The sequence below is a fragment of the Triticum dicoccoides genome, chromosome 3B (genome assembly GCF_002162155.2).
Source record: "Triticum dicoccoides isolate Atlit2015 ecotype Zavitan chromosome 3B, WEW_v2.0, whole genome shotgun sequence".
Lineage (NCBI taxonomy): Eukaryota > Viridiplantae > Streptophyta > Magnoliopsida > Poales > Poaceae > Triticum > Triticum dicoccoides.
Window position 1 is genome coordinate 786,370,490 of NC_041385.1, and position 23,813 is coordinate 786,394,302.

Genomic DNA, 23,813 nt, shown 5'->3' on the forward strand with positions numbered 1-23,813 from the left:
GAGGTTCGGTATACTTGTTGCCCCCAAAACTGTTTTTTCACAAAAAAAACTCATTGATTTTTGAATTGATGGGGTACAATTCCAGAAAAAAAAGGCGACTGATCTACGCCGGCACACCGGCCCAAATTTGGGCCGGTCCGCCCGCAGCCGTTCGATTTTGTCGCTGAGAACCGTTTGATGGCCCTCGTCTTCGTCAACACACTGGCGTAGAAGAAATCCCCTTTGCATCTCACTGTATTCTTCGACTCTTCGACTCGCCGGCCGCACGCGTCTCCCGTTGCTGTCCTTGATCTATCGTACTCATCTTAAGGTCGCAGCCCCCTCGCCTCGCCGCCGCACCACCGGCTCGCCTCCCGCCGCCGTCGATCATAGCCGTCTCTGGTCGTCTATTTTAGCACCGGTTGTAGCTTTTCTGCCGCCGGTTGCAACAAAAAATCACAGTAGCCGGATGCATCAAAAAAATGGTTGAAGCTTTTCAAAATTAGGTTTGAAGCTTTGCATGTCAACGGTTGCAGCTTTTTGTCATGTGCTCGCTGGTTGAATCTTTATATGAAGCCGGTTAAAGCTTTCTTTAATGTGGGATGAAGCTTTTCAATTCAACAGTTGAAACTCTTCAATTTAATGGATGTAGCTTTTTTGTCCTCGGTGCCCGGGCGATCATTTTATTTGTATTTTCAGTTGAAGCTTTCCGTCGCTGTTGTAGCTTTTCAGGCCACCGGTTGCAGCTTTTGTTGCGGGAGTGCGCCGGCGACCAACATCTTTGTTTGTCTTTTGAAACTTTTTATGTTGCCGGTTGAAGCTATTTGGGTCATCGGTTGTAGCATTTTGCGCTGCCGGTTGCAGCTTCTCTCACGCGCGGCCATCAGGCGGCGGCGCGGCCACGGCGATGAGCGCAGCCATGGAAACGGCGCAGCAGTGTTGCCCCCGAGGGGCGCACGAAAAGCACAGGAGGCAGGAGCTAATGGCCGGCCTGGATTCTTAGAGTTTCCTGCCTGGGCAATCACGAGGAAGGAGTGGACGGAGGCGTTGGGGAGAGGATAAGGTACACGTGTTGCCTTCCTGGTGGCTAGTGCCAGCGAGGCGAAAGCGACCGGCCAGAGCGTTCTGCCGGCGCATCGCGCGTAAACACTTCCCAAAAAAAAGTGGTAATAAGACCAAGAACTTGGTGGAGAGCATGTACGCGCTGATCTTCCATTGCTTCATCACAAAAGAAAAATCATCACCGACACCACCGATCTCTAATTAATCTCTATAGTCAACGCAATATTCTTGGATGGCGCCTCGACGTCGTGCCCGGATGACTGGTGATGATAACTTAGAAAACACTAGCAGGTCAGAATCCTCGAGCAAACATCATCTCACACGTATGCCTGCATCGGCCGGCCGCCACCACCATATATGAGCTTTGCAAATCTAGCATCCTCGCTCGCAACCTGACCTGCTCGCACCAACGGCAGCCGAAATGCGGCAACCCGAACCCCTCCACTGTCTCCTCCTCCTCACGGTCGCCTCGCTCTGCGGGCTAGCGCGCACGGTGGCGGCGGGCGACGACGGCGGCATGCCGCTGGTCACCGCGATCACCAAGGACGCGGCCACCTCGCTCTACACCGCGCCGCTCCGGGAAACCCGCCCGCTCGTCCTCGACCTCTCCGGCCCCATGGTCTGGACCACCTGCGACGGGCCCTCCCATGACACGCTCGACTGCAGCAGCGACGCCTGCACGCGCGCGCACCGGTTCCAGCCGCCCAACTGCCCGCAGACCGGCTACGGCGAGCACGACGCCCGCAACCGCTGCAAGTGCACCGCGCACCCGCACAACCCCGTCTCCGGCTACACCGCGTCGGGGGACGTGACGCGCGTCACGCTCTCCGCCAACGCCACCGACGGGAAGAACCCTCTGTATGAGGTGTCGTTCACCGCCGTGGCATCCTGCGCGCCGGCGTTGCTCCTGGCCAAGCTGCCGGCGGGGGCGGCCGGCGTCGCGGGGCTCGCGCGCTCGGGCTTCGCGCTCCCGGCGCAGGTCGCGGACACGCAGAGGGTCGGTAACAAGTTCGCGCTCTGCCTTCCCAGCGCCGGCTCCGGCGCCGGCGTGGCCATCTTCGGCGGGGGCCCGCTCTTCCTCCTCCCGCCGGGCCGGCCGGACGTCAACGCGTCCCTGGCCGGCTACACGCCGCTGCGAAAGCACGGCGAGTCCCCCGGGTACTACATCTCGGCCGACAAGGGCATCGCCGTGAACCAGGCGCCGCTGCAGCTCGACAATGGATACGGCTCACCGCTGGTCCTCGGGCTGTGCTCCACGACCCCGTACACGGCGCTCCGGCCCGACGTGTACCGTGCGTTCATCAAGGCGTTCGATACGGCCACGGCGGGCAGGGCGAGGATCACACCGGCGGTGGTACCGTTCGAGCTGTGCTATAACTCGACGGAGCTGGGGTCGACGCGGCTGGGCTACGCCGTGCCTCAGATCGACCTGATGCTGGAGGGCGGCAGGAACTGGACGGTGTTCGGCGGCAACTCCATGGTGCAGGTGAGCGACGACACGGCGTGCCTCGCCTTCGTGGAGATGAAGCAGGGGAAGGTGGACAAGCAGGGCGGGTCGCCGGCGGCGGTGATCGGAGGGTTCCAGATGGAGAACAACCTGCTGGTGTTCGACGAGGAGAAGCAGCGGCTCGGCTTCAGCTCGCTGCTCTGGGGCAGGCAGACGACGTGCAGCAACTTCAATTTCACCATGGCTGCCTAGCTCGCCAAAGGTTTATGCCATCGTGGTTGTATGTGCATTGTGCTTTTTTCCAAGTGGTCCTATTCTCTGAAATCGGAACTTGCCATCCGTAAGATTTATATATTCACTGCATAACATTGAACAATAAACTGGCGTGTCAACGAAGCATTTGTTAGGTTGTCAGGGAGGAGACACAAATTTTTTCCCTTTTACCGGAGTTCAAATATGTTAACCCTTTTTGTGACGGTCAAGGACATCCTCTCGCTCTATCACTTTTTTGAGGGAAAGTCATCATGGCGGTTTATATTCCATGTGAAAACAAGGATACATCATTCGATAAAACATCCACTAGAAACCCTCGAGGCTCAGTCTTCCAAACAATCGTTCGAGTTGTCTCCGAGTTCCTAGCCAATACATCTGCTGCCATATTGGCTTCCCTAGGATAATGATTAAATACTATAAAACTGAAATTACGAGCTAAGAAAGAGCACTCTTCATAGATGGCCGCCGCCGGTCCGAGGGAGTTCCCACCGCTCTGCATAACCTCAATCACCTCCATGCAATCCGCTTCAACGTATAGTTTGTTGCATCCCAGATCATTTGCTAACAGCAGCCCATCTCTCAGGGCCCTTGCTTCCGCCGTCATCGCGTCCTCCACAAAGGGAATATCACCGCATGAAGCAGCCATGAAAATTCCCATGTCATTACGTAATATTGCTCCTGTACTCCCGGAGCCACTATCCAGATCAAAACCAGCATCTATATTAAGTTTCACAGTGCCTTCAGGTGGCTTCTCCCAGCCATGTCTCCTAATCCTCGCCTTCTTTTCTCTTGCTCTCGTGAAATTCTTTGCTAATGCAGCAATGGCATGTGCTGATCTGGCTGGGTCCTGTAGGAGATCCTCATGAACGTAGAGACGGCGTTCCCACCACACGTACCACACAGTAGTGGCCACTAGTTCATTACGTTGGACCCCCGACATCGAAGGCTGCAAACTGCTCCTGGACAAAAATAAATCAGCTAGCGCTGAGCCTCCTTCACAATCTGCAGCAGCACATACTTCAATTACCATATGTCCTAGCCCCAGGATGCGCCATACTTCCTGGACCCTAGGGCATAAGAAGAGGGCATGTTTGATACTTTCACAATCAGCAGTATAGAGAGGACACTGCGAGCTAGTAGTCATATGTCTGTTAGCTAGAACCCCCATGCAAGGGATAGCTCCAAGTAAGCTCTCCACACATGAATTTTTATCTTGGTCGGCACACATAATTTCCAAATGGTTCTCCAAATAGGACTAGTACTTGAGGATTGAACTAAGTTTGTCATTCTCAACTTTCGTCCATGTTGATGTTCCCATTCTTCATAATAAGCTGACCTTACAGAGAAAATACCATTCTTATTGAAGTGCCAAGAGACAAAATCACTCATCATTCCCAGGGCCAAGGGAATGTTCAGAATACGTTGCACATCAATAGGCCAAAACAATTCATTAAGCAACTGCTCATCCCAAACTCTATTCTCTTCATCTATTAATTCAGAAACTCTTGTGATAACAATATTGCCTCTCGGTGTCATTACTCTCCTTGTAGGACTACTTGGGATCCATGGATCCTCCCATATATTTATTTGAGAGCCGTCCCCTACCCTCCATATATGCCCTTTTTTAAAAGTTTGAATTCCACTCCATAGACTCTGCCATGTGTAAGAACTACCCTTCTTAAGATTGCAGTTAAGAAGGTCGCCATCAGGGAAGTATTTGGCTTTCAAAACTCTAGCACAAAGTGATTCTGGTCGCTCTATCACTTAAATAAAAGAGAGTTGTCTGATTAATTAAACCGACATACCGCACATACTTCAGGTACATAATTTTGTTTTGCCGTCGGTCGAATATCTAAGCCATTGGATGCTTAGTGAACAACCGGGATGGTTGTCTTTAACCGCAACCGTTTCTTCTCTCGCACGAACAGATAAGGCCCACGCCCCTTGCAACCGCCCACCTGCCCTGCCCCAACCGCATGTCTCCACCCCCGCCCCACCCCCACCCCTCTGCTCGGTGGGCATTGCCGTGCGTTGCCTCGCCCTTCCCACCAACGTTGCTTGCCGCCTCCGCGACCATCCATCTAAGCCCCGCCGATGAACATGAAACACTGATGACCCCCGCACCTCCCAACCCACACCCGCCAACCCGCTTCGTCACCTCCGCCTAGGACGTCGCAGCTCACAACTGCTCATAGTCATCCCCGTATCAGGCAAGGTCTTGGATCGGCCTTACAAAGGTCGACGCTCATCACTTCACTCCTCATGTCGCTCGCAGCTTCAGCCTCGACGCTCATCGCTTCACTCCTCACGTCGCTCCCACCTTTGGCCTTGTCCGGAATCGACATTCATCACTTTGCTCCTCATGTAGCCCCCCACCTTCGGCTCCGTCCGGAGCTGGTTGACGCCAACAAAAATTGTGGGCATCTTCTTGCTTTTAAAAATCATTATGACACTCATCGCATAGAACAATAGGACCAAAGCCTGGGACGCTTCTTGCTTTTAAAAACCATTATGACATTTTTAAAACCAACAATCACACAACAAGTGTCGGTTTAATTGCTCCATTGGTTATCTTTTTTAGTAATCAACCTGGCCTTATTAATTCACTACAAAAACTATGACTGATACAAGAAACTAAGAACAAACATGAACAACAGAAAGTCGTGGTGGAATCTGGAGTTACATTTAGATGGCTAGATCCTCGAAAGTCGTTATCTTAGTCTTCAACTTTTGCATCTCGGCATTCCTCCATGTTTAGAAAAGGAAATGTGTCCCCTAAAAAAAAGGAAACTGAATGAACTATACTAAACTCACAAGGTTTAGAAAAGCCCCATGAGCTAACCATCTCAGCCCGCTCCACTGGTAAAGTAGTGGAACTAATTTGTGGTGAAGGAATGCCCATGCAATTTGTATCTCGAGAACATAGAGCCCGGCATTCCCTCGCAAACAAGAAGAACCAACAATATATGATATTTCTATTTTGCTAAATAGTAGTTGATTTATAATTTCTGATTTCACATTCGATGCCAAATATTGTCAATCTGACATTGGAATTCATGTAAGATTCATTTTTTGTAAGAGAATAAATACTACAGTTTTGCGCACAAGATGAACAAGTAATTACAACATGTTAAACATTGGTTCAGAAACATACAAATCATTTAAAAGCAATCAACTGAGACAGTAAACATTTGTTTGCACAAGATGGATTAACTATTACAAGGTGGTCTACATTTTGTAGATTGATAAGGGAAAATTATAAAATCAACCGAATATCGTGAATGCTTGTAATAAGTGCACCTATTCCATTTGCTAACCGAAGAAGCTCATGGGGTTTCAATCACTCAAGGACCACTGGGAGTGTCAGTTCTCCCACATCGCATCTCCCATTCTCGATCCACCCCTCCTCTTCTTGCAAGCACCAAGCCACCATGTACATATCGTAGGAGGCGATGTTGCCGTGGGGCGCGACACCGAGAGCTATTCCGGCTGCTAGGATTTGTTGCCATCCATGTCAGACAAGGAGGTCTTCGCGTGTTCTCTTGTTTACATCACCACCATGGACTTGTCACTAAATGTCCCAAATTCACCGACATGGTACCAAAGCAAGGGGTTGGTAGCAGTGGCGAATCTAGAAGAAAAATGGAGGGAGGGGGGGGGGGATGCCTGGATCATGCAAATATGTGTTGGTCTGGGCCTGCAAGTACCTGTGTTGGGCCTTAAAACTAGTAGTAGAAACAAATTTTACTGCATCTGCAATGTGTGTATCTTGCCTTCTCATCTGACTTGATTAAACGGCATGCTCCTACATGAGTTGCATGAATGGTTTTTTTATCATTTATATTTGGAAAAAGAGAGGGACCTCTTCCACGGGAGAGAGAGAGAGAGAGAGAGCGAGCTGGCACTCTTCTTGGTGTGTGTGAGTGACTGGCCTGGGGGCTTCCAGCCCATTTGCTAAGAAGTCCAGGAGGCCTTTTAGTGAAGGACCTTGGAAAGCCCACTACCTTTCTTCCGTCGTTTCCGTGGCTATTCCTCACTGTCCCTCTGCCTACGGCGGCGTCATTTCTAAAAAAAAAAAACCCTAAGGCGGCTTCCAGCAGGCGCGCGCCGGCGGGGAGGAAGCGACGGGATCCCGGGCGTGCTGGTACAGTACGGCACGCGCCCGCGGCGGCCGGCGGGTGCGCGGCGTCGCGCCCTCTGCCTTCCCAGGGCACTAGCCGGCGGCGGCAGGCGGGGCGCTGTAGCGGTGGGCGGGGTTGCAGGGTCGGTAGGCCGGTGACGGCGAGCAGGAGCAGGGTACGCCGCAACGGAGGGCAGGGGGAGGAATTTCAGAGATTGACTGATTCTGGATTTAATCCTCTTAAATAGGGAGTATGCTAACGTTGTCTATTGAGCTAATTTATACTGTAGGTTGTTGTACCTTGTGCTGCATTCATCCCCTGCTTTTGGGCTCTGCAGGCGAGGTTGGTCAAGTCTCAAGTGCTGGTTTTATACTTTTACTGCTGTGTGAGTGCACATTCTTGTTGGAGATGGCAACTGAACACGAGAGAGACAAGCAAATTGGACAAGAGGAAGAGGAAGAGGAAGAGGAAGAAGAGTATGTCTTGCTAGAGTTGGATGGTTGTCTCCATTCCAACATTCAACCAGATGCCCCTTATATACTCTCTGTAAGTTGCTTCTTCTCTGTTTCTGCAGCTTATACTAGTACAAAAGGATATTAGTCTCTGTTGTGAATGTTTCCTTAGGCAATTTTGCTACCTCTATGCTATTGATATCAAGAACGACTTTATATTTGATTATCAGAAATGTTTAAATGGCGAGTATAGTTCCACATCATTTTTTCCCCTTGTTTAACATGAAGATGAAGCAGCAAGCTATGTGCTGATTACACTAGCGCTGGTGTGCTACTGCCTACTCATATTATTACATCAAGGGACCAGATGCCTTTCTTGTATTTGGCCAAAATCTCCTTCAGATTTGTTTTTTAGGTTGACACTGTCAAGGGTTACCATCATCAGATACAAAATGCTGTTCACGATGTATATGTCTCTTCAGCAGATTTTGTGGGAAAATCTGGGCTGTAATCATGTTGGGACATGGTTAGTTTTCAGCATGTCTCCTGCTTATTTAGATTTTCAGCGCCCTACTGTGTACAGACTACTAGATTGGTATCACAATTTCTTGATGCGAAGAAGTCAATGTTATTTTTGTGAGATGTTTAGTGGTTGGCTAGTCCACTAAGTTCTTTTAAGCATGTTTTTCAGGTTTTGGATACACCGACCCCTAACTTGATAGTAGGTCGCGGCGTGAACATGGTGAGTACTCATGTTGCTTGGCTGTTTGAAATTTTATCTTATTGAACTTTTAGCAGTGATGTTCTATATTTGCATTCTCTATTTGACCATACCACTAGATGTGGAGTGTCAATATGTTGGTAATGATGTAAATCCTTTGTGTGTACAAATATAAGCTAATGTATGACTGTTAGAACTTCACTTGTAGTTGTTATGCTAAAGTGCTATTTGGATACACCCATTTATCAAGAAATGTTGAAGCGTTTTTTTATAGAGGCTCTCTAGAGTATTTTTCTGAACTCTATTTTTTTTTTTCTGTTTAAGTTCTTGAGGAGTAGATAGAACCAAGCCACATTTGAATTCCATAAATTCTTTGTGACAGCTTTAGCACTAAAAACCATTGTGTTTGAATGATATTACTTATTACCTGTACCAGTAAACTTCATTGGTTTTCCTTCCATTGTGATTACTTCTGCTGTGGAAAATTTGTACTGAAGGGCTTCCAATCGTTAACCTACCTGCTGAGTGAGCTGATTGCTGAGACCTTGTTTAATGACAGATTGGAGAGTATGAAGAAACGGTCGGCACATATTATTTATTTTCGGAAAGTGGTAAGTGTTTGCACTGATAACATACCTCTGCTCCTCTTTCTTTGTTAAGTGTTTAATATGAAATGATCTTGTTTGCACACAACCCCCCCTCCTCCATTGAACTTGTCAGTAAGGCAGGCTAACATTGCCATTCATTAGGAGCTCATTACTCCTTCCGTGCACCCTAATGTGATTTTTTCAGTGCATTCATTTGCTGTTTCAATGTGTTCCTTCTCAGATGCTCCATCAAAACCAGTTCATGATCGGACTGTACCTCTCAAAGTAAATAAGGATAAGCTAGGCAGCAGTTGTAAGGAAGGACCATCCAAGGAGGTGAAACATCTCGCAAGCGTTCAAAAGATCCTCAAATTCCAGTCGATCAACGAGGATCATCATGAGCACAGAGCATATCAGCATAAGGATAAGGAGTTCTCCTTTGACCCTTCAAATAGAATGTAAGGATGATACTTCCTAATTTTAATTGCCCACCAGCATTCTCTATTTTGACGTAACTTGCAATATGAGAGTCTGCTGATTATTATCCTCTCTTTCTGAATTTTCAATCTTCTAAAAATCTGCATGATGGAGATCTTGGCTCTCTATGAACTCATGCAACACTATCTAAAACCTGAAAAACACCTAGTTCCCTCCCGTTTACAAATAGTCGACGTTTGGACATACCTTGAGTCATTTAAAAAACTTGAACTCCCTCCGTAAAGAAATATAAGAGCGTTTAGATCACTAAGTAGTTGCCATTCTTGCTTTCAAAATGGTTGCCTCAGAAATATTTTCAGAATATTACAATTTTGGGGGTTTTATGGATAAACTGTAGTAGAAATTATTGGTTAGAGTTAAATTTTGAAGGCCATGCCAATGTCCAAATCATCACTTTGTGAAACCAGGGGAGCCTGTGAAGCCATTCTGTACTTTGTTTAGACCCGAGAAGTCATCCAGTACTTGAGTTTGAAAAGTCATTGCCCTCCGTTACCTTGGCACCGCTAGATCATCTATCCTCATGGGCAGTCAAGCGGATCTGAACTCCCAAAATCTCCTTAAGCATCAAGGCCGGAATCTGATAGTGGTTCCCAAGCAGGAGTACCACCGTTTACCACTTGCAACATACGGTACAAGGCTAAACAACAAGGAATGCTTCTCCCGCACACCAAAATGGAGTGTTTCGAAGCTCTTCCAACTTTTCTTTGCACAAGGCTAAAAAAACTTTTCTTTGCATAAACCTCAAGGCACAATTGGGTAGTTAACGCTAGTGTGGTCACTTAATTATAACGGCTTGAAGCCCATATCCAGACCCGACCCACGATCCCTTCCATTGTCCTTCTTCTCTTGCGCCACCACCACACCCTCCTCTCTTGGGCTCCCGAAAACCCTTGCGTGCACAACTGCTGCTGGATGGCACACCGGTTGTATGTCTCCGTCCAGGATGTTCAGCCCATCCTTCCGGGATATGCAGCCGGAGTATGTTAACTCTTTCACCGCTCATGTACATCATGCTCATTGGCTACTACAAGGTAATGAAATTCACTTCTTTTGTGAACCATCTCTTACCTGAAGTAGCACCAATGTGGTTATGTCGGGCACAACTGCAAAAGCAAGTTTGCAGCTCATCGTCTTGCTCGTGGTAACCACTTGAACTGGGAGGGTTGGGACAAGATTGGTGCTTACGAAGTTCATCTCTTAGTTTGCCAACGTTGGTGCTAAATCAGAAGCAGGTGGTAACCACATTGGATGTGTGCTTATGTTGAGGCCAACTAAGAGATGAACTTCATTTTTTATTACCGAGCGGTAGGAGACAGGAGGTCATGCTGAAATAAATTGAACAAAGAACAAGAGTTTGACCAAATGAAGCAGACAGAGTGAGGCAAGCAATGCCGGTAAGGGCATCTTCAACAGTTTGTATGTTAGCTTGTTGGTAAAATATGTCATGTCATCAACCAACACCTTAACATACAACAACTCCAATGGGTTGTATCTAGTTTGTCCAATAGGATGTGAAATAATAAATAAGGTGCTCTCTCATTCTACATTGGAGCTTGTGCAAGGGGTGTTGGTTCATGTACATACAACCTTCCTCTCTTCCCTCATTTATTGTATGACACATCATCAAAAATCCTATGTGGCAAAGTCTACCAACAACTATCTTACAACCATTGGAGATGCCCTAAAGAGCAGAATGCTAGCAATTGCAACAGAAGGCCATAAAGGCACCATCATTGCCTAGACCAATGAGATCGCTTGAGATGAAAGCTCTGCACTAGCATTTTTATTGTTTGAGAACATGTCAATACTCAATAGTTGTACACAAGAACTTGGTATATATATATCATATGGAAAGTACATGTGAATAAAAAACTGTATATCCTGAAACACACACACACACATTATTTGCAGTTGAATAAACCTGGAAAGAAGATAAAAAATCATTTCACGCCCGAACTTTTTCTTCATCGTTTGGTGCTTCATGCGGAATCTCTGTTGGTCTGGCTGTTGCCACATGGGCACTTGTTGGGGAACAACAACATTGCTGCATAGGCTGCAATGTAGGCCAGCACAGGAACGACGAGAGCGATGACAAGGCTGGACGTCTCCCATTCCCTGGTGCTGCCAGCTGCATAGGCCACAAGAAGGCCTAGCATGTCTAGCAAAATGGCTGCATACATTCGCCCCAGTGGCAAGTTGAGGCCTTTCCATGGAAGTAGCAACACAATGACGACAATAGAAGCCATGAACGAAGTGGAGTTGCTATAGAAGAAAGCACGGTACCGGCCTCTGTCGGTGTCATGTAGGATTGAGTTGCCTGCAGTATGCCCGTTGTTGTTGTCCTGCCAGAGGCCACCTGGTGGTTTCAGGCCAGTCTGGTATGTTACACTCGCAGCCAAGACTCCTATCGGCATCAAGTACTCACGAAGGTTCTTTACTTCTGTTCCTGTGTCTGTGTGGCTGGCAGTGTCCACTTTCCCGGAAGACTCACTGGTGCTGCCTTCTTGCCCAGAGGACACTTTTACTGGAGCAGACGTGGGCCTCCCTTTATAACTTATGACCACCTGGATGGTCAAGAATGCAAGCACTGCAGCAACTAAAATGAACACATAGATGGAGGTTCGCAGATGGCGGGAGCTTCCAGCAGCATAGGCACCCATGAGGCCAAACATGCCCACCACCGTGCACACATAGAGTGCGTAACACCTTATGCCCGGCTTGTATAGGGTGGGGTTCACCAGAAGAACTATGAGAGTCACAGATGCCATGAAGCTTGCTGCATTGCAGTAGAAGAATGCACTGTAACGGCGTGGGTAGTTATCAAGGAAGACCGGGAACCCCGCATGATGACCAAACTTGTCATCGGCTGACCAGAAGCCACCTGGTGGGGTGAGCCCAGCTTGGTAAGTCAGTGTTGCAGCCAAGATGGCAAGCAGCAGCAGCATGTCACGCCTCTTATCCAACTTATCGGCGTCTTGGTGATCGATGTTATCTTCTAGTGTGAAGAACACTATATGAATCACCACATACACAAGGACGGCACCTGCCAGGGCGACAACATATATGGATGTGGCTAAATCTCTGCCGCTCCCTGCGGAGTATGCAGTGATGAGGCCAAACAAATCCAGTATCATGGCTGCATGCAATATATGGCGCCGGAGTAGAAATTGACACCGGACCATTATGATGACCACCAAGGATGTCACGAAGGCGGCTGAGTTGCTATAGAAGAACACCTTGTACCGAGTGGGATGGGTTGTGAGGAGTACCGGGTCGCCGCCCTTGTGCCCATCCCGGTCATCTGGCCAGAGGCCGCCAGGTGGATCCAGTCCTGCTGAGTAAGTGATGCTCACCACGAGAGTAGCAAGCAACATGACAAGAGAGCGATTCTTTTCCAATAATTTGTCATCTTGTTGCGCACCACTGTCCCTGCTGGTAGTTGCATATATGGATATAAAGTTAAAATTACTTGTATCCAAGAATTGAATTATGTGTGTCAATGATAATTTGCCAAGGAAGCTAGAAATAACAAAAAAAAAAACGTGCTCATATACCTGTTCAACATGCCATATATTTTCATGAGCCATCCTGAAGGATTATAGACGCAATACTCCTTCCCCATGGCTCTAGGAATAGCCACCTGTAGAAATATGTATGCAAGAACCGCGCCAGCCAGGCAAACCACATAGATGGTAGCATCAGGCTCCCTGCAGCTTCCTGCAGCATAGGCCCCCACGAGTCCGGTGAGTGCCAGGGCGATGAACCCGTAGAGCGCGATGAAACTTTTAGAGAAGATCTCTCCAGAGAAAGCCTTGTTGGCTCTGGTGATAGCCTTGTTGGCTTCGGTCATAGCCTCGCTGAGCTCCTTGTTCATGAGCAGTACGATGATGAGGAGGGAAGCGACGAAGGCGGTGGTGTTGCACACGAAGAAGGCCTGGTACCGGGCGGAGTAGTGCTCCTGCATGACCGGGTCGCTCACGTGGTGTCCGTCCTGGGTGCTGCCCCAGAACCCGCCGGGCGGGCCCAGCCCGGCCACATACGTGATGGCGACGACGAAGGTCGCTAGAAGCATCAGTACATCGTGCTCCTCGGCGCGCCTGTTGGCATCGTGCTCCTTCTCCTTGTTTTGCTTCTCCAGGTCACCGGCCTGCACCTCCTCCTTGTCTTGCTGTTCATGTTGCTTCTTGGGGTCACCCTTGCCTTGCGTTCTCTTGGTCAGCACCCTCACCTGCATCCGCCGGAAGGCGTAGATGACGAAGATGCGCGTGATGTAGGCAAAGACGGCCGAGACCAGCAGCGAGGAGTAGATGGTGGTGAACTTGTCCCGGCAGCTCCCGGCGGCGTAGGCCCCCATGAGGCCGAACAGGTCGAGCACCATGACCGCCCGTAGGAGGGTGGCCCACTTCGTCTTCTCATCAAGGAAGACGAGAAGGAGGCACGCCACAAGCGACGCAATAAACGCCGTTGCGTTGCAGTAGTAGAAGGCCAAGTACCGGCGGTAGTGCGTGTCAGGGAGGATGGGGTCACCTACAAGTAGTGATGCCGCAAGAGCCCGGATATATAAAGTAAGCATATCAAGAAAAGATTTACACGAAGTCGCGAACGTCGTGTTTACCTGCGATGTGTGGTCCGCCATGCGTGTCCTCCTGCCAGACTCCCCCCGGCAGGTTGAGCCCCGCCGCGTACGTCACTGTCGCCACCAGGGTGGCCAGCAGCAGAAGGTACTCCTTCAGCTGGTACTCCATTGAAGGAGGCTGCTTGTTGCCCCCAGCCCCGGGCGGCTTATCTGGCTCCCCTGGATTGTGGGTCTGGGATGCTGCTACTTGTTTGATCTCTTGCTGGGCCATATTTGACGGTGGAACTGGAACTGGAGCACGAAGAAGCTAGACGCCTTGAGGCGGCGATGTGAAGCTGTGGTTCCACGTTGAGCTCTTGCCTAGTTTATATAGCTGGGTGGGTGGATGCATATGCATGGCATCACGGTGCTTGGCTTTGGCATGATGTTTTCCAGGAATCTGCAAGCTGTAGCCTGCTAGTCTTGTTTAAGTATTTGTTCCCTTGCCTTTGTACCAAGCTTGTATGCTGGCAGCTTAACAGGCATCAACCAACCAATGTTCATCTTTTAAATTGTGCACGCATGGGATCTATGCTACTCTATTTGGCCTTCTTTGTTAGTTCAGCTTATCATTCACATTGCTGCTGCTTCTTTTCCTACATAGTACATACCTAGCTACACTTTGGGCTGTAACTACTAACAATCTATTTGTAATGCACACTTTTTTCTCGACAGGTAGAAAACCCCCTTGAAATACGATTATGCATCATCGGCGCCCCCAAGCTGATGTGGCGCCTTGTCATGCCAAAAGGTACGCTTGTGTGAACATGACGGCGGTGCCTGATTTGTGCGACAAAGAAAGACATGGCTAACAGGAAAATGCTTTTCTAGGGACCAGCTGGGAGATGCTTATTCCATCTAGCTGCTTTGCATTAGCTGCACGCCAATACATAAAGAGCAAATTGCATCTTTTTTTTTTTTTGGTGAAAAGGATCCGGATCTATTAATGAAAGTTCCCCGGAAGTATAAAGCATTTCAAACATAATCCAAATTACATCTATAGTATAACAACTTGGCTCTAGGTTTTATCCCGGTGACTGTATTTAGGAAGGGTGAAAATATGACCATTGGGTTCGCCAAAAATACTGAATAGTGGAATATTTTTTAGGAAGGGTTTTCATTTTTTTCATATTCTTTGTTTCTCTTGGTTTCCATTCTACATTTTTTTATATGTCAACAACATTTTTTTATTACACGTTTAAAATTTTTTCCAAATACAAATTTAACATTTTTTTAATATACGGTCAACATTTCTTGTACACACATTTTTAAACATTTTTCAAATGTTTGTTTGACAATTTTGAAATACAAAATTAACATTTTTTAATACATGGTCAACATTTTCTATACATTTTTTATATTTTTAAAATGCTTGATTAACAGTTTTCAAATAAAAAGATTTGCATTTTTAGAGTACATGGTCAACATTTTTTTCTATACACATTTAACATTTTGCAAACGCTTGATTAACATTTGTCAAACACTTGTTCAACATTTTTTCAAATGCTTGATTACCATTTTTATATACTCCCACCGTTCCTAAATATAAGCTTTTATAGAGATCTCAATATTAACTACATACATTTGTATATAGACGTAATTTAGAGTGTAGATTCACTTATTTTACTCCTTATGCAGTCCATATTGCAAAATCTCTAAAAAGATTTATATTTAAGAACGGAGGAAGTACATGATAAAAAATTTCATCATTTTTTTAATAGATGCACATCATTTTTTCTATAGACAGTTAACCTTTCCCAAACGCTTGATTACATTTTTTAAATACTTGTCCAACATTTTTTTCATGTGCTTGATGAACATTTTTATATACATGATTAAAAAATTTATCATTTTTAATTGATGATAAAAAACGTTTCTATACGTGTTCAACATTGTGTGAATAATTGATTAACATTTTTCAAAATACTTGTTCAACATTTTTCAAAAAACATTTGTAGAGTGTTCTTTGGAATATATATACTTAGAATATTTTAAAGTATAAAAAAATTATGAAAATAAAGCAACAAAAACAGAAAACGTAAAAAAAGAAAGCAAAGAGGGGCTGTGGCGTCCCGCACATGAGTGCCGGTCCATCTTGCTCGTCCCTTAAGCAAGTCTGAAGCATGACACGCTATATGCAAGATATAAGCGTTTCTTATTTAGCGCTGCAGGCACCGGTTATGGGTCATTGGGCAAGCCAGCACACACTCCCTTCACGCGTTGGGCCGGCCCATTTCACTCTTTATTCTCGTTTGAATATGCAAAAATTGTGCGAGAGAGAGAATCAAACCCGCTAACTGCAGCTTAAGCGTGAACACGCACTAACCAGAGGGGGGGGGGGGCTGACTACAGGTTGTGATAATCTATATCATTTTCTTTGCTTATACTTTCCCTAGCCGTTCTCTCTACTTTTTAAGTTTTTGAGTTTTTTGTGAACCGTTTTTTTAGTTTCTTTCTTTCCTTTTCTCTTTCTTTTCTAAATATTTCCCCCCTCTTTTCTTTACTTTTTTTTTCAAGTTCGATGAACTTTTTTGCGAATCAACGATTTTTTAAAATAAATTGGTGAACTTTTTTTTAAGTCGATGAACTTTTTTTCAAAATTGATATTTTTCCAAATCGATAAACTTTTTCAAACTGGATGATATTTTTTCAAAATCGATAAACTTCTTTTTTGAAAATCGATGAACTTTTTTTAAAATTCGTTAACTTTTTCCAAAATTTATGAACTTTTTTCATAAATAAAACTTTTTTTCAAATTGTTTCTAATTAACTAAAAAAACTAAGCGATATAGTAAATGACTGAGTAATAAATAGTGCGTCTACATTAGTTCTAAACCATTTGGCATTGATATCAGTCCACCACTTTCAGAAGCTCTAGTGATTAGCTAAGCAATTCAGATGTAGCGGCGCGAGTTCGATTCTCCATACTGCCTCATTACTGAAGTCTTTGGAGTGTTTTTTTCGAGCAGAGTTTGATACCGCAAATAAGGTGTTTTCAAGAGATTTCATTGTAATTCTTAGTCATAGTTGTTAGTTTGTATTTTCTTGGATCTTATGTCCAAATCAGTGTGCCTGTAATTCTTATGAGTATGCATAAAGTTATAAGTGTTTCTAAAAAAAGTTAAATATAATGGCGAGTCTCAAAAAAAAAAGTTAAATAGAATGTAGTGCTAAAAAAGTTAAATAGAATGATTGCATGATACTCAACTTTTAAGTGAAAAATGCTCTGTTGCAGTTCATTTTTGTTCATGGTCTGGTGCTCCTGAGCATGCTCATGGTGCTCCCATCGCTGAAGGAAGGATCATATAGAAGTGCTTACATGTGCATTGGTTGGTTCCTAGTGGAATAGTTTGTTTCTTATCACATGGATACGTATGAAACATTAGCTATAGTTGACACTCAATGTCGGCAAGGAGTTTCTTTCATTTATAAACCACACGAAGACCAGCAATGCAGAATTAACTACTCCATGTGATGAAGTAGTATTATTGATTTTGTAACTGCTTCAATCTCATCACACATCTTACCCAAACAGACATAACAGAAACCTCAGGCTGAATTTCTTGCCCTAGAATTTTAGGGCAATAAGTACTCCTATTTGGTATGCAGCAACAAAAATACTAATGCTTTTGCAAGCCAAAATCCGGTTATATCAAAACAACCAAAGCAGTTCTGTAATTTTGGATTTTCGGTACCCAACATTTGGGGAGCCAATTCAGTTTCAAACCAGGCAGCCTGCCAATCCGCCATATGCCGACGACAGTAGCAAACAGAATAGTTTTCTTGATCTTCGACAGTACGTAACAGAAACAGGAACAGAAAAACTAAATGCCGTGCTTCATCTTTAGATAGAGAAACAACAAAGTATATAGTTGAGCCTTGCTATCAGGCATGCAGAAGCAGGCGACGCGGACTTCACCTCTAAGCCTCTTTCAGCTTGCACCACTTGCTGGACTTAGCCTGCACCTGCTTGAACATCTTCAAATCAGGAAACCTAACGTGAACAGACCTGCCCAACCTATTAAGGTGTAATGTTCACCATACCAACCATTTCAACGCGACAACAAGAGGTTCTCATCAAATTCGTTGTATTCTGAAGAAATCAGGGACTCACACCGGTTACCTGCAGGTCATGCCTTCTTGAGGATACGGCCACCCTCGGTCGTGGGCTTCTGGTGAAGTCGTCTTGCATGGTGCCCTCCACACTCCAGCGCCGCTCCAAGGTCCTCACGAATTCATCCATGACTTCTCCAAAATGCAGGACTATAATTGGCTCAAATACGGCTCTCGTCGTATTCACAAACCTCCTTGGTACCATGAGTGCGCTGTCGACCCCGCTTTGAGGGCCGTGCACCCGCATCTCACTGATTGAGAAGGAGCCCTCATCTTGAATGATCTCCCTCAGCTCTTTGTCGGAAGGTTCATAGAGTGGCACGTAGAAAGAATCAAGCTTCGCTTTGTCGATCACACCCTGTCAAAAGCATACCAAAAGATTTGGAGGTCAAAAACTCATGTGTGTTAACAAATTATAAATAATATTACTATACTAGAAGAAAAACAATGAAAATGTACCTCTGAGACCATTACGCTTAGAATCTGAGCTATGAATTCCCACATGTGAGAGAATTTGGGGGCAATTACACCGGAGTCCCTCCCTACAAGGATTTTTTGTCGAAAGAGACCACCTGCGCAATTGAATTGCCAGAAAAGACCCCCTCTGAGATGATTTGACAAAAAGGACCCCCTTGTCCGTGGCGGCAGGTGCGCCAGGCGACACGTGGCACCTGCCGCCACGGTGCAAGGCGGCGGCTCCTGCCGCCACGGCGTCAGGCGGCAGACTGCATGGAACGGAAATCGGCTGTTGCGACGGAACGGGCTGGCGCTGTGGACCCCTACCGCTTGAGGGGCTGGCGGCAGGACAGTAGCAGCCGGGCCCGGCCGCCTCAGAGGCTGGCGGCAGGCCTGTTCATCAGCTGGGGGCAGGGATGCTGTAGCAGGTGGTCTCTTTGACAAAAATTCCCGTCTGTACCCACTTGCCCTGCGTCGTGCATGTACGGCAGTACTTTGCTTTGTTTAAAGAGGTGGACGTCACATGGGCATGCATGCATGAATAAGGCCTCTGCTCGTGTTAACTAATGGAGTACTAGTAACTAAGCAAGGAATACAGGCCAGCCGATGAACACAGTGCCTGAAACGACGCCGATGAACAGGCCTGCCGCCAGCCCCTGAGGCGGCCGGGCCCGGCTGCTATAGTCCTGCCGCCAGCCGCTCAGGCGAAAGGGCTCCACAGCGCCAGCCCGTTCCGTCGCGCCAGCCGATTCCCGTTCCACGCAGCCTGCCGCCTGACGCCGTGGCGGCAGGGGCCGCCGCCTCACACCGTGGCGGCAGGTGCCACGTGTTGCCTGGCGCGCCTGCCGCCACGGCCGAGGGGGTCCTTTTTGTCAAATCGTCTCAGAGGGGGTCTTTTTTGGCAATTCAATTGCGCATGTGGCCTCTTTTGACAAAAAATCCCCTACAAGGGAGACGACCATCCGGCCTCCTGGGATCAATTCTTTGGCTCTGAACTTCAAGAAACTTCTGAAGTCCTTCCTGAACTGTTGTGCATAAGCCTCAATGACCATAGGGTGCCTTTCAAGCCTAGTGTGCTCATCAATGTCATACGCCGGGATCTGGTTCCTTGTTAGATCCTCAGGAGCCTGTAGAGATAAGGTTTTGCTTACAGAACTAACCAAGAAAAGCAGTGGATAAATCCAACGAGCAGTTTTAAACTCACACCTTTGAGAGCCAATGTAGGCTGTTGGACGAGCAGACAAGATGCAAGGAACCACTAGTGAAGAGCCTCTCATAAAAAGACCCCGGTACGATACCAGTGGCGACGATAGGTTCGTTGTTGCTTTGATGGAGTGTGACCAGGCTCTTCACCACCGTGTTGAAGTCGTTATCAGGCAGATCGTTGAGGAGCACGCACACTTCTGGTGGTGGCTGTAAGAACTGGAGGCAGTGAATGTGGATGGCGTCGATGGCGATCGACACTAATGCCACTGCATTTGGACCAGAGGAGCACCCCAGGTCGGCAACCACCATCTTTGTTGGCAACAAGGCGCTGGTGCTTGTGCTGCCAGATAAATCAGCAATGGCTGCTTCTATCATCGGCTTCAACCTCTTTTGCTCAGCATTCTGCAATTGATTGCGTAGCAGAAAATCCAGTCTTTATAATGTTCTCTTTACTTTAAAATGTTTCAGATCATATAGTTTACTCGGTAATATAAGCTGTGTGAACGTATTCTTGACAGAACTGTCTTGAGAAGCAAAGGAATCAAAGAACTTTCTGTGCAAACGTGAATTACAAAGAGTGGGGAAAACGTACCTGAATACCCGAGTTGCGAGCATAGCTTGTTTTCCCTTGACCTTGATTCATATACACCACCTGTTTGGAGGTCCTGGCTTTGCTTGGAGCAGAGCTAAACTCCAGATCTTGAATATGCAGGAACCAGATCAGGATGGCAATGCTGACAATGCACTGGATGTACAATATAAGTACTTCTTTTCTCGCAGAAGTCTTTCGTGGGCTTCTTGCTGCTTATGGGCAGCTATAGTAGGGTGGGTCAGAATGCTTCCTTATTTTAAACCTTATTAGGACAAGCAAGTTTGGATGCTTACCAAGATGCTAGGGATGAAATGTAGTATTATAACTGGGGATCACTGTTCTCCTCACTACTTGGGCCTAACAAATGCTGATATCAAAATACTGGATGACATGATAGGTAGATGCAGATCAGGTCACAATACATTGAAAACCATTCACTGCTGGAGTTTGTTTTCGATCTGGGAATTGCTGTTTTTTATACGTTACTGGGAGAATCCACATCAATATCACATCGATATCTTCGGACCATGTGGAGCAGAGCTGGCTCGATCTGCGAAACCAATTCAAAATAGGTCCCGCAGAAAATGAAAATAAAATCACACTCACCAATGCTGTAAGGCAACAATATAATAAATTTTCAAGTACATTGCTAGTCGTCATGAGCTAAAGTCTGAGCAGCTAAGGAGGCCGAGAAGGCTTCACAGTTGACATGTGAAGCCTTGGTAAGTGATACAACCAGCATAACTATCGGTTTTTCAGCCTGATTGACTCGGGAGCTGCCTTGCGGGCTCAAGTGCTTCTCCGCTGTCCTCACAAATTCATCCATGACCTATCCGGACGACCCAAAATGCTGGACTATTATTGGCTCGAATGCAGCTCTCATACAATTTGCTATCCTGTTTGGGGTGAGGAGCGCACTATCCATGCCGCTTGCAGGTTCGTGCACCCGCATTTCTGTGATTGAGAAGGAGCCCTCTTCTTGGATGATCTCTCTCAGCTCTTTAAGGGAAGGTCCATATACCGGTATGTACAAAGAATCAAACTTGGCTTTGTCAATCATACCCTGTCAAGTTATCCAAAAGAGAAACCCGGGATGTCAAACACTCACATGCTTGTTAGCAAATGACAAAATGGTTGAAAGGTGAAGTTCTGCATTTACCTCTGAGACCATGATGCCTAAAATCTGAGCTGCAGTTCCCCAGACATGAGAGATTTCGCTGACGAGCTCATCAGAACGCCTCCCCGCAAGGGAAACAACCATCCGGCCATCTGGGACCAGTTCTGGCTCTCAGCTTCAGGAAGATTGTGAAATCTTTCCTGAATTGCCGTGCATAAGCTCCAGCGACCACTGGGAGTCTTTCACGCCTGACATTCTCATCGATATCATATGCAGGGATTTGGCTTATCCTTAAAGCTTCAGGAGCCTGTACGTCCAAACGATCAGATAGTGAAGGGACAAATGCACTACTGTAGTGTAAAATTCATACCTTTGAGAGCCAATGAAGGCTGTTGGATGAAGAGAAAAGATGCACGGAGCCACTAGGGAAGAGCCTCTCGTAGAATGACCCTGGTACAGCACCAGCTGCAACAACAGGCTCGTTGATTTGCCGGAGAGCAACCTGGCTCTTCACCACTACGTTGAAGTCATTGTATGGGAGATCATTAAGGAGTAGACTGACTTCCGGAGGTGTCTGTCGCAACTGAAGAAAGTGGTTGCGGGTGGCCTCGAGGGCGATCGACACCAGTGCTACCGCGTTTGGGCCAGAGGAGCAGCCCAAGTCTGCGATCACCATCTTTCCGCACAACAAGGTGCTTGTGTTGCTGCATACATCAACAATCGCAGCTTCCATCAGGGGCTTCATCCTGTTCTGCTCAGCACTCTGCAGTGGACTTGTATTTTTTTCAGAAATCTTCTTTAATCATTCCCAGAATTGTTCTTATTTTTTCTTTGTGTTGTTAATTTAGTTTTCAGCAGTACAATATATATATGGTATGAAGAAATTCCTGACGAGCCAGTCTTCAGAAGCCAAGTTTCAGGAGAAGGGACCGTAGAAGCAATACTATGAACTAATTAAAAGAGCAGAAATTACCTGAAAACTGGAGTTGCGAGCATAGCTAGTTTCCATTTCTCCTTGATTCATATGCACCATCTGTTTGGAATCCATGGCTTTGGTTGCAGGAGGGCTAGGCCAACCTTGAGAGACCTTGAAACTGAGAGAGCGAGATTAGGAAGGAGATGGTGAAGATGTACTGGAAGTTCAGCTCTTGTTATGCTAACTGAGATGGCTGTTTTGGCTGCTTATTGGGTCGAATAATAGAGTCAACGTGCTTATCAATCCTATAAAAGATTTGGTCAAAATTGAGATTGTTTCATACCAGAAGACTTGCCATTTTCTATGATCAACTGGTGATGGCCATTCTGGAACGAGTTACAACATCATCCAGCTATACCGTGTGCGAGAGGGAAGTGCTGTGAAGCTGGCGGAACAGGTTCACAAGCATAATAAATAATAAAAGGACAGAGCGCGAACAGGCCTTAATTAAACAAACTCTAGGCGGATCTCAGCTGCCGTCGCGTCTCGCCGGCGACCGACCGTTGGAGAAAAGAAAAGAGGGCGCGAGTCCAGTTCACAATCTGGCCCACAAAATGTTTATTCATACTAATCTTGCTGGGCCGCGCTTCTAGGCTGGCAGTGAGAGGGCCAGGCCTGGCTGTTGGCCCAAAGTGATAGTTGTTTCCTTACAGCATTTCTAACCGAACCAATCTCCCACAAAAAATAAAACAAATTTAGGAGTGAGACTAGTATTAGGATCTAATCACATTAGGTGAGAATCAACAAGATCAATTTTTATGAACATATACAAAACACGTCCAAACATTCTTAAAAAAATTGTTGAGCCACATCAATGTTTGATGTACAACCTCAAAAAGTTTCAGCTCCTAATTCAACCTACACAAATAGAAACAAAAATATATTGTTCACCCAAAGCTACCACTATTCAATTTATCTTTTTTGAATCTCTAATTGTACATCGAGTTTTGAGCTGATTTTTTTGAAGTTGTAGAACAACATGTGGATATTTTCTCAAATAATTTCAGAATTTCTCGGAATGCCTAAATATGAGTTATTCTGGTTGATCTCCTTAATCTCACCTAATGTGAGATCCTATACTAGTCTCCCCCTCAAATTTAGCTCCTCAAACCTTAACTCTTCAGTTTCTCCATCTAAAAAAGAAACACTCCCCATTTTCTCTAAAAAAAGAAAAGAAAATTAACTCCTCAACTTTGAGAAGTTAAAAAGAAAAGCGTATCTTAGCCAAACCCCTAAACTTAACTCCTATATATTACATTTATCTCATGCATTTTGTCGAACACTTACAATGCGTGGTTGGGTTGAACGCTAGGAGAGTGTTGCACCGGTGGCTGCAAGTTGCTGGTTCGGTCGGCTATAAGCTCCTCCTGTGCGTCTACGGGTGCAAGCACACATAAACTCCTCGACATCGGAGTCATATCTGCACTCACCGCCACTAGCGCTCACGTGATGTAGACCCCGACCGATGCTCTCCAGTTCAGCATGTACCCCTCCCTTAGCAGCCATGGGTACCCACTCCTGGCGCTCGTGCCTGACGACAACGACCCAACCACCAGCACGATCGCGTAGTCACACGCCTGGCCACAACCCCATGTTAG

At 46.4% G+C, this 23,813-nt stretch overlaps 4 protein-coding genes and 1 pseudogene across 8 annotated transcripts; 2 read left to right on the forward strand and 3 right to left on the reverse strand.

The window, feature by feature from the left end:
* The first annotated feature begins 1,398 nt into the window (after positions 1 to 1,398).
* LOC119278470 (chitinase CLP-like) lies at positions 1,399 to 2,974 on the forward strand. Its single transcript, XM_037559819.1, has one exon. The coding sequence runs from the start codon at positions 1,463 to 1,465 to the stop codon at positions 2,738 to 2,740; it is 1,278 nt and encodes a 425-aa protein (XP_037415716.1). The 5' UTR covers positions 1,399 to 1,462; the 3' UTR covers positions 2,741 to 2,974.
* Positions 2,975 to 6,878: 3,904 nt separating this feature from the next.
* Positions 6,879 to 17,288, forward strand: LOC119278473 (general transcription factor 3C polypeptide 6-like). Of its 4 annotated transcripts, XM_037559826.1 has the most exons (7): positions 6,881 to 7,132; positions 7,220 to 7,428; positions 8,026 to 8,076; positions 8,615 to 8,666; positions 8,884 to 9,100; positions 14,431 to 14,506; positions 14,587 to 15,053. In XM_037559826.1, the coding sequence occupies exons 2-6, from the start codon at positions 7,291 to 7,293 to the stop codon at positions 14,432 to 14,434; spliced, it is 462 nt and encodes a 153-aa protein (XP_037415723.1). In that variant the 5' UTR covers positions 6,881 to 7,132; positions 7,220 to 7,290; the 3' UTR covers positions 14,435 to 14,506; positions 14,587 to 15,053. The 4 variants fall into 4 exon arrangements, with proteins under 4 accessions (XP_037415721.1, XP_037415720.1, XP_037415719.1 ...); XM_037559824.1 differs by lacking the exon at positions 14,587 to 15,053 and adding an exon at positions 16,991 to 17,288 and having other exon boundaries at positions 6,879 to 7,428; XM_037559822.1 differs by having other exon boundaries at positions 6,880 to 7,428.
* On the reverse strand, positions 10,937 to 14,037 carry LOC119278471. Of its 2 annotated transcripts, none has more exons than XM_037559821.1 (2): positions 12,695 to 14,037; positions 10,937 to 12,569 (listed from the first exon to the last, which is right to left on the reverse strand). In XM_037559821.1, exons 1-2 carry the CDS (start codon positions 13,774 to 13,776, stop codon positions 11,120 to 11,122), a joined length of 2,532 nt encoding a protein of 843 aa, XP_037415718.1. In that variant the 5' UTR covers positions 13,777 to 14,037; the 3' UTR covers positions 10,937 to 11,119. The 2 variants fall into 2 exon arrangements, with proteins under 2 accessions (XP_037415718.1, XP_037415717.1); XM_037559820.1 differs by having other exon boundaries at positions 10,937 to 12,572.
* Positions 17,289 to 17,676: 388 nt separating the features above from the next.
* Positions 17,677 to 20,240, reverse strand: LOC119280041 (salicylate/benzoate carboxyl methyltransferase-like). The gene is made up of 7 exons (XM_037561042.1): positions 20,123 to 20,240; positions 19,531 to 19,932; positions 19,258 to 19,451; positions 18,328 to 18,406; positions 17,879 to 18,226; positions 17,765 to 17,773; positions 17,677 to 17,721 (listed from the first exon to the last, which is right to left on the reverse strand). The coding sequence occupies exons 1-7, from the start codon at positions 20,171 to 20,173 to the stop codon at positions 17,677 to 17,679; spliced, it is 1,128 nt and encodes a 375-aa protein (XP_037416939.1). The 5' UTR covers positions 20,174 to 20,240.
* A 323-nt stretch (positions 20,241 to 20,563) lies between these two features.
* LOC119278475 lies at positions 20,564 to 22,457 on the reverse strand (annotated as a pseudogene).
* Between the last annotated feature and the right edge of the window lie 1,356 nt (positions 22,458 to 23,813).

Coding starts and splice junctions, on each gene's coding strand:
- LOC119280041 (XM_037561042.1), bottom strand. CDS start 20,173: ATGAATCAAGGTCAAGGGAAAACAAGCTATGCTCGCAACTCGGGTATT. Junction 19,452..19,530: donor GCCTACATTGGCTCTCAAAG/GTGTGAGTTTAA, acceptor TTATCTCTACAG/GCTCCTGAGGATCTAACAAG. Junction 18,407..19,257: donor TCCCTTGTAGGGGATTTTTT/GTCAAAAGAGGC, acceptor CCTTGTAGGGAG/GGACTCCGGTGTAATTGCCC.
- LOC119278470 (XM_037559819.1), top strand. CDS start 1,463: ATGCGGCAACCCGAACCCCTCCACTGTCTCCTCCTCCTCACGGTCGCC.
- LOC119278473 (XM_037559824.1), top strand. CDS start 7,135: ATGCTAACGTTGTCTATTGAGCTAATTTATACTGTAGGTTGTTGTACC. Junction 7,429..8,025: donor ATGCCCCTTATATACTCTCT/GTAAGTTGCTTC, acceptor CATGTTTTTCAG/GTTTTGGATACACCGACCCC. Junction 8,077..8,614: donor TAGGTCGCGGCGTGAACATG/GTGAGTACTCAT, acceptor GTTTAATGACAG/ATTGGAGAGTATGAAGAAAC.
- LOC119278471 (XM_037559820.1), bottom strand. CDS start 13,776: ATGGCGGACCACACATCGCAGGTAAACACGACGTTCGCGACTTCGTGT. Junction 12,573..12,694: donor ATATATGGCATGTTGAACAG/GTATATGAGCAC, acceptor TGCAACTACCAG/CAGGGACAGTGGTGCGCAAC.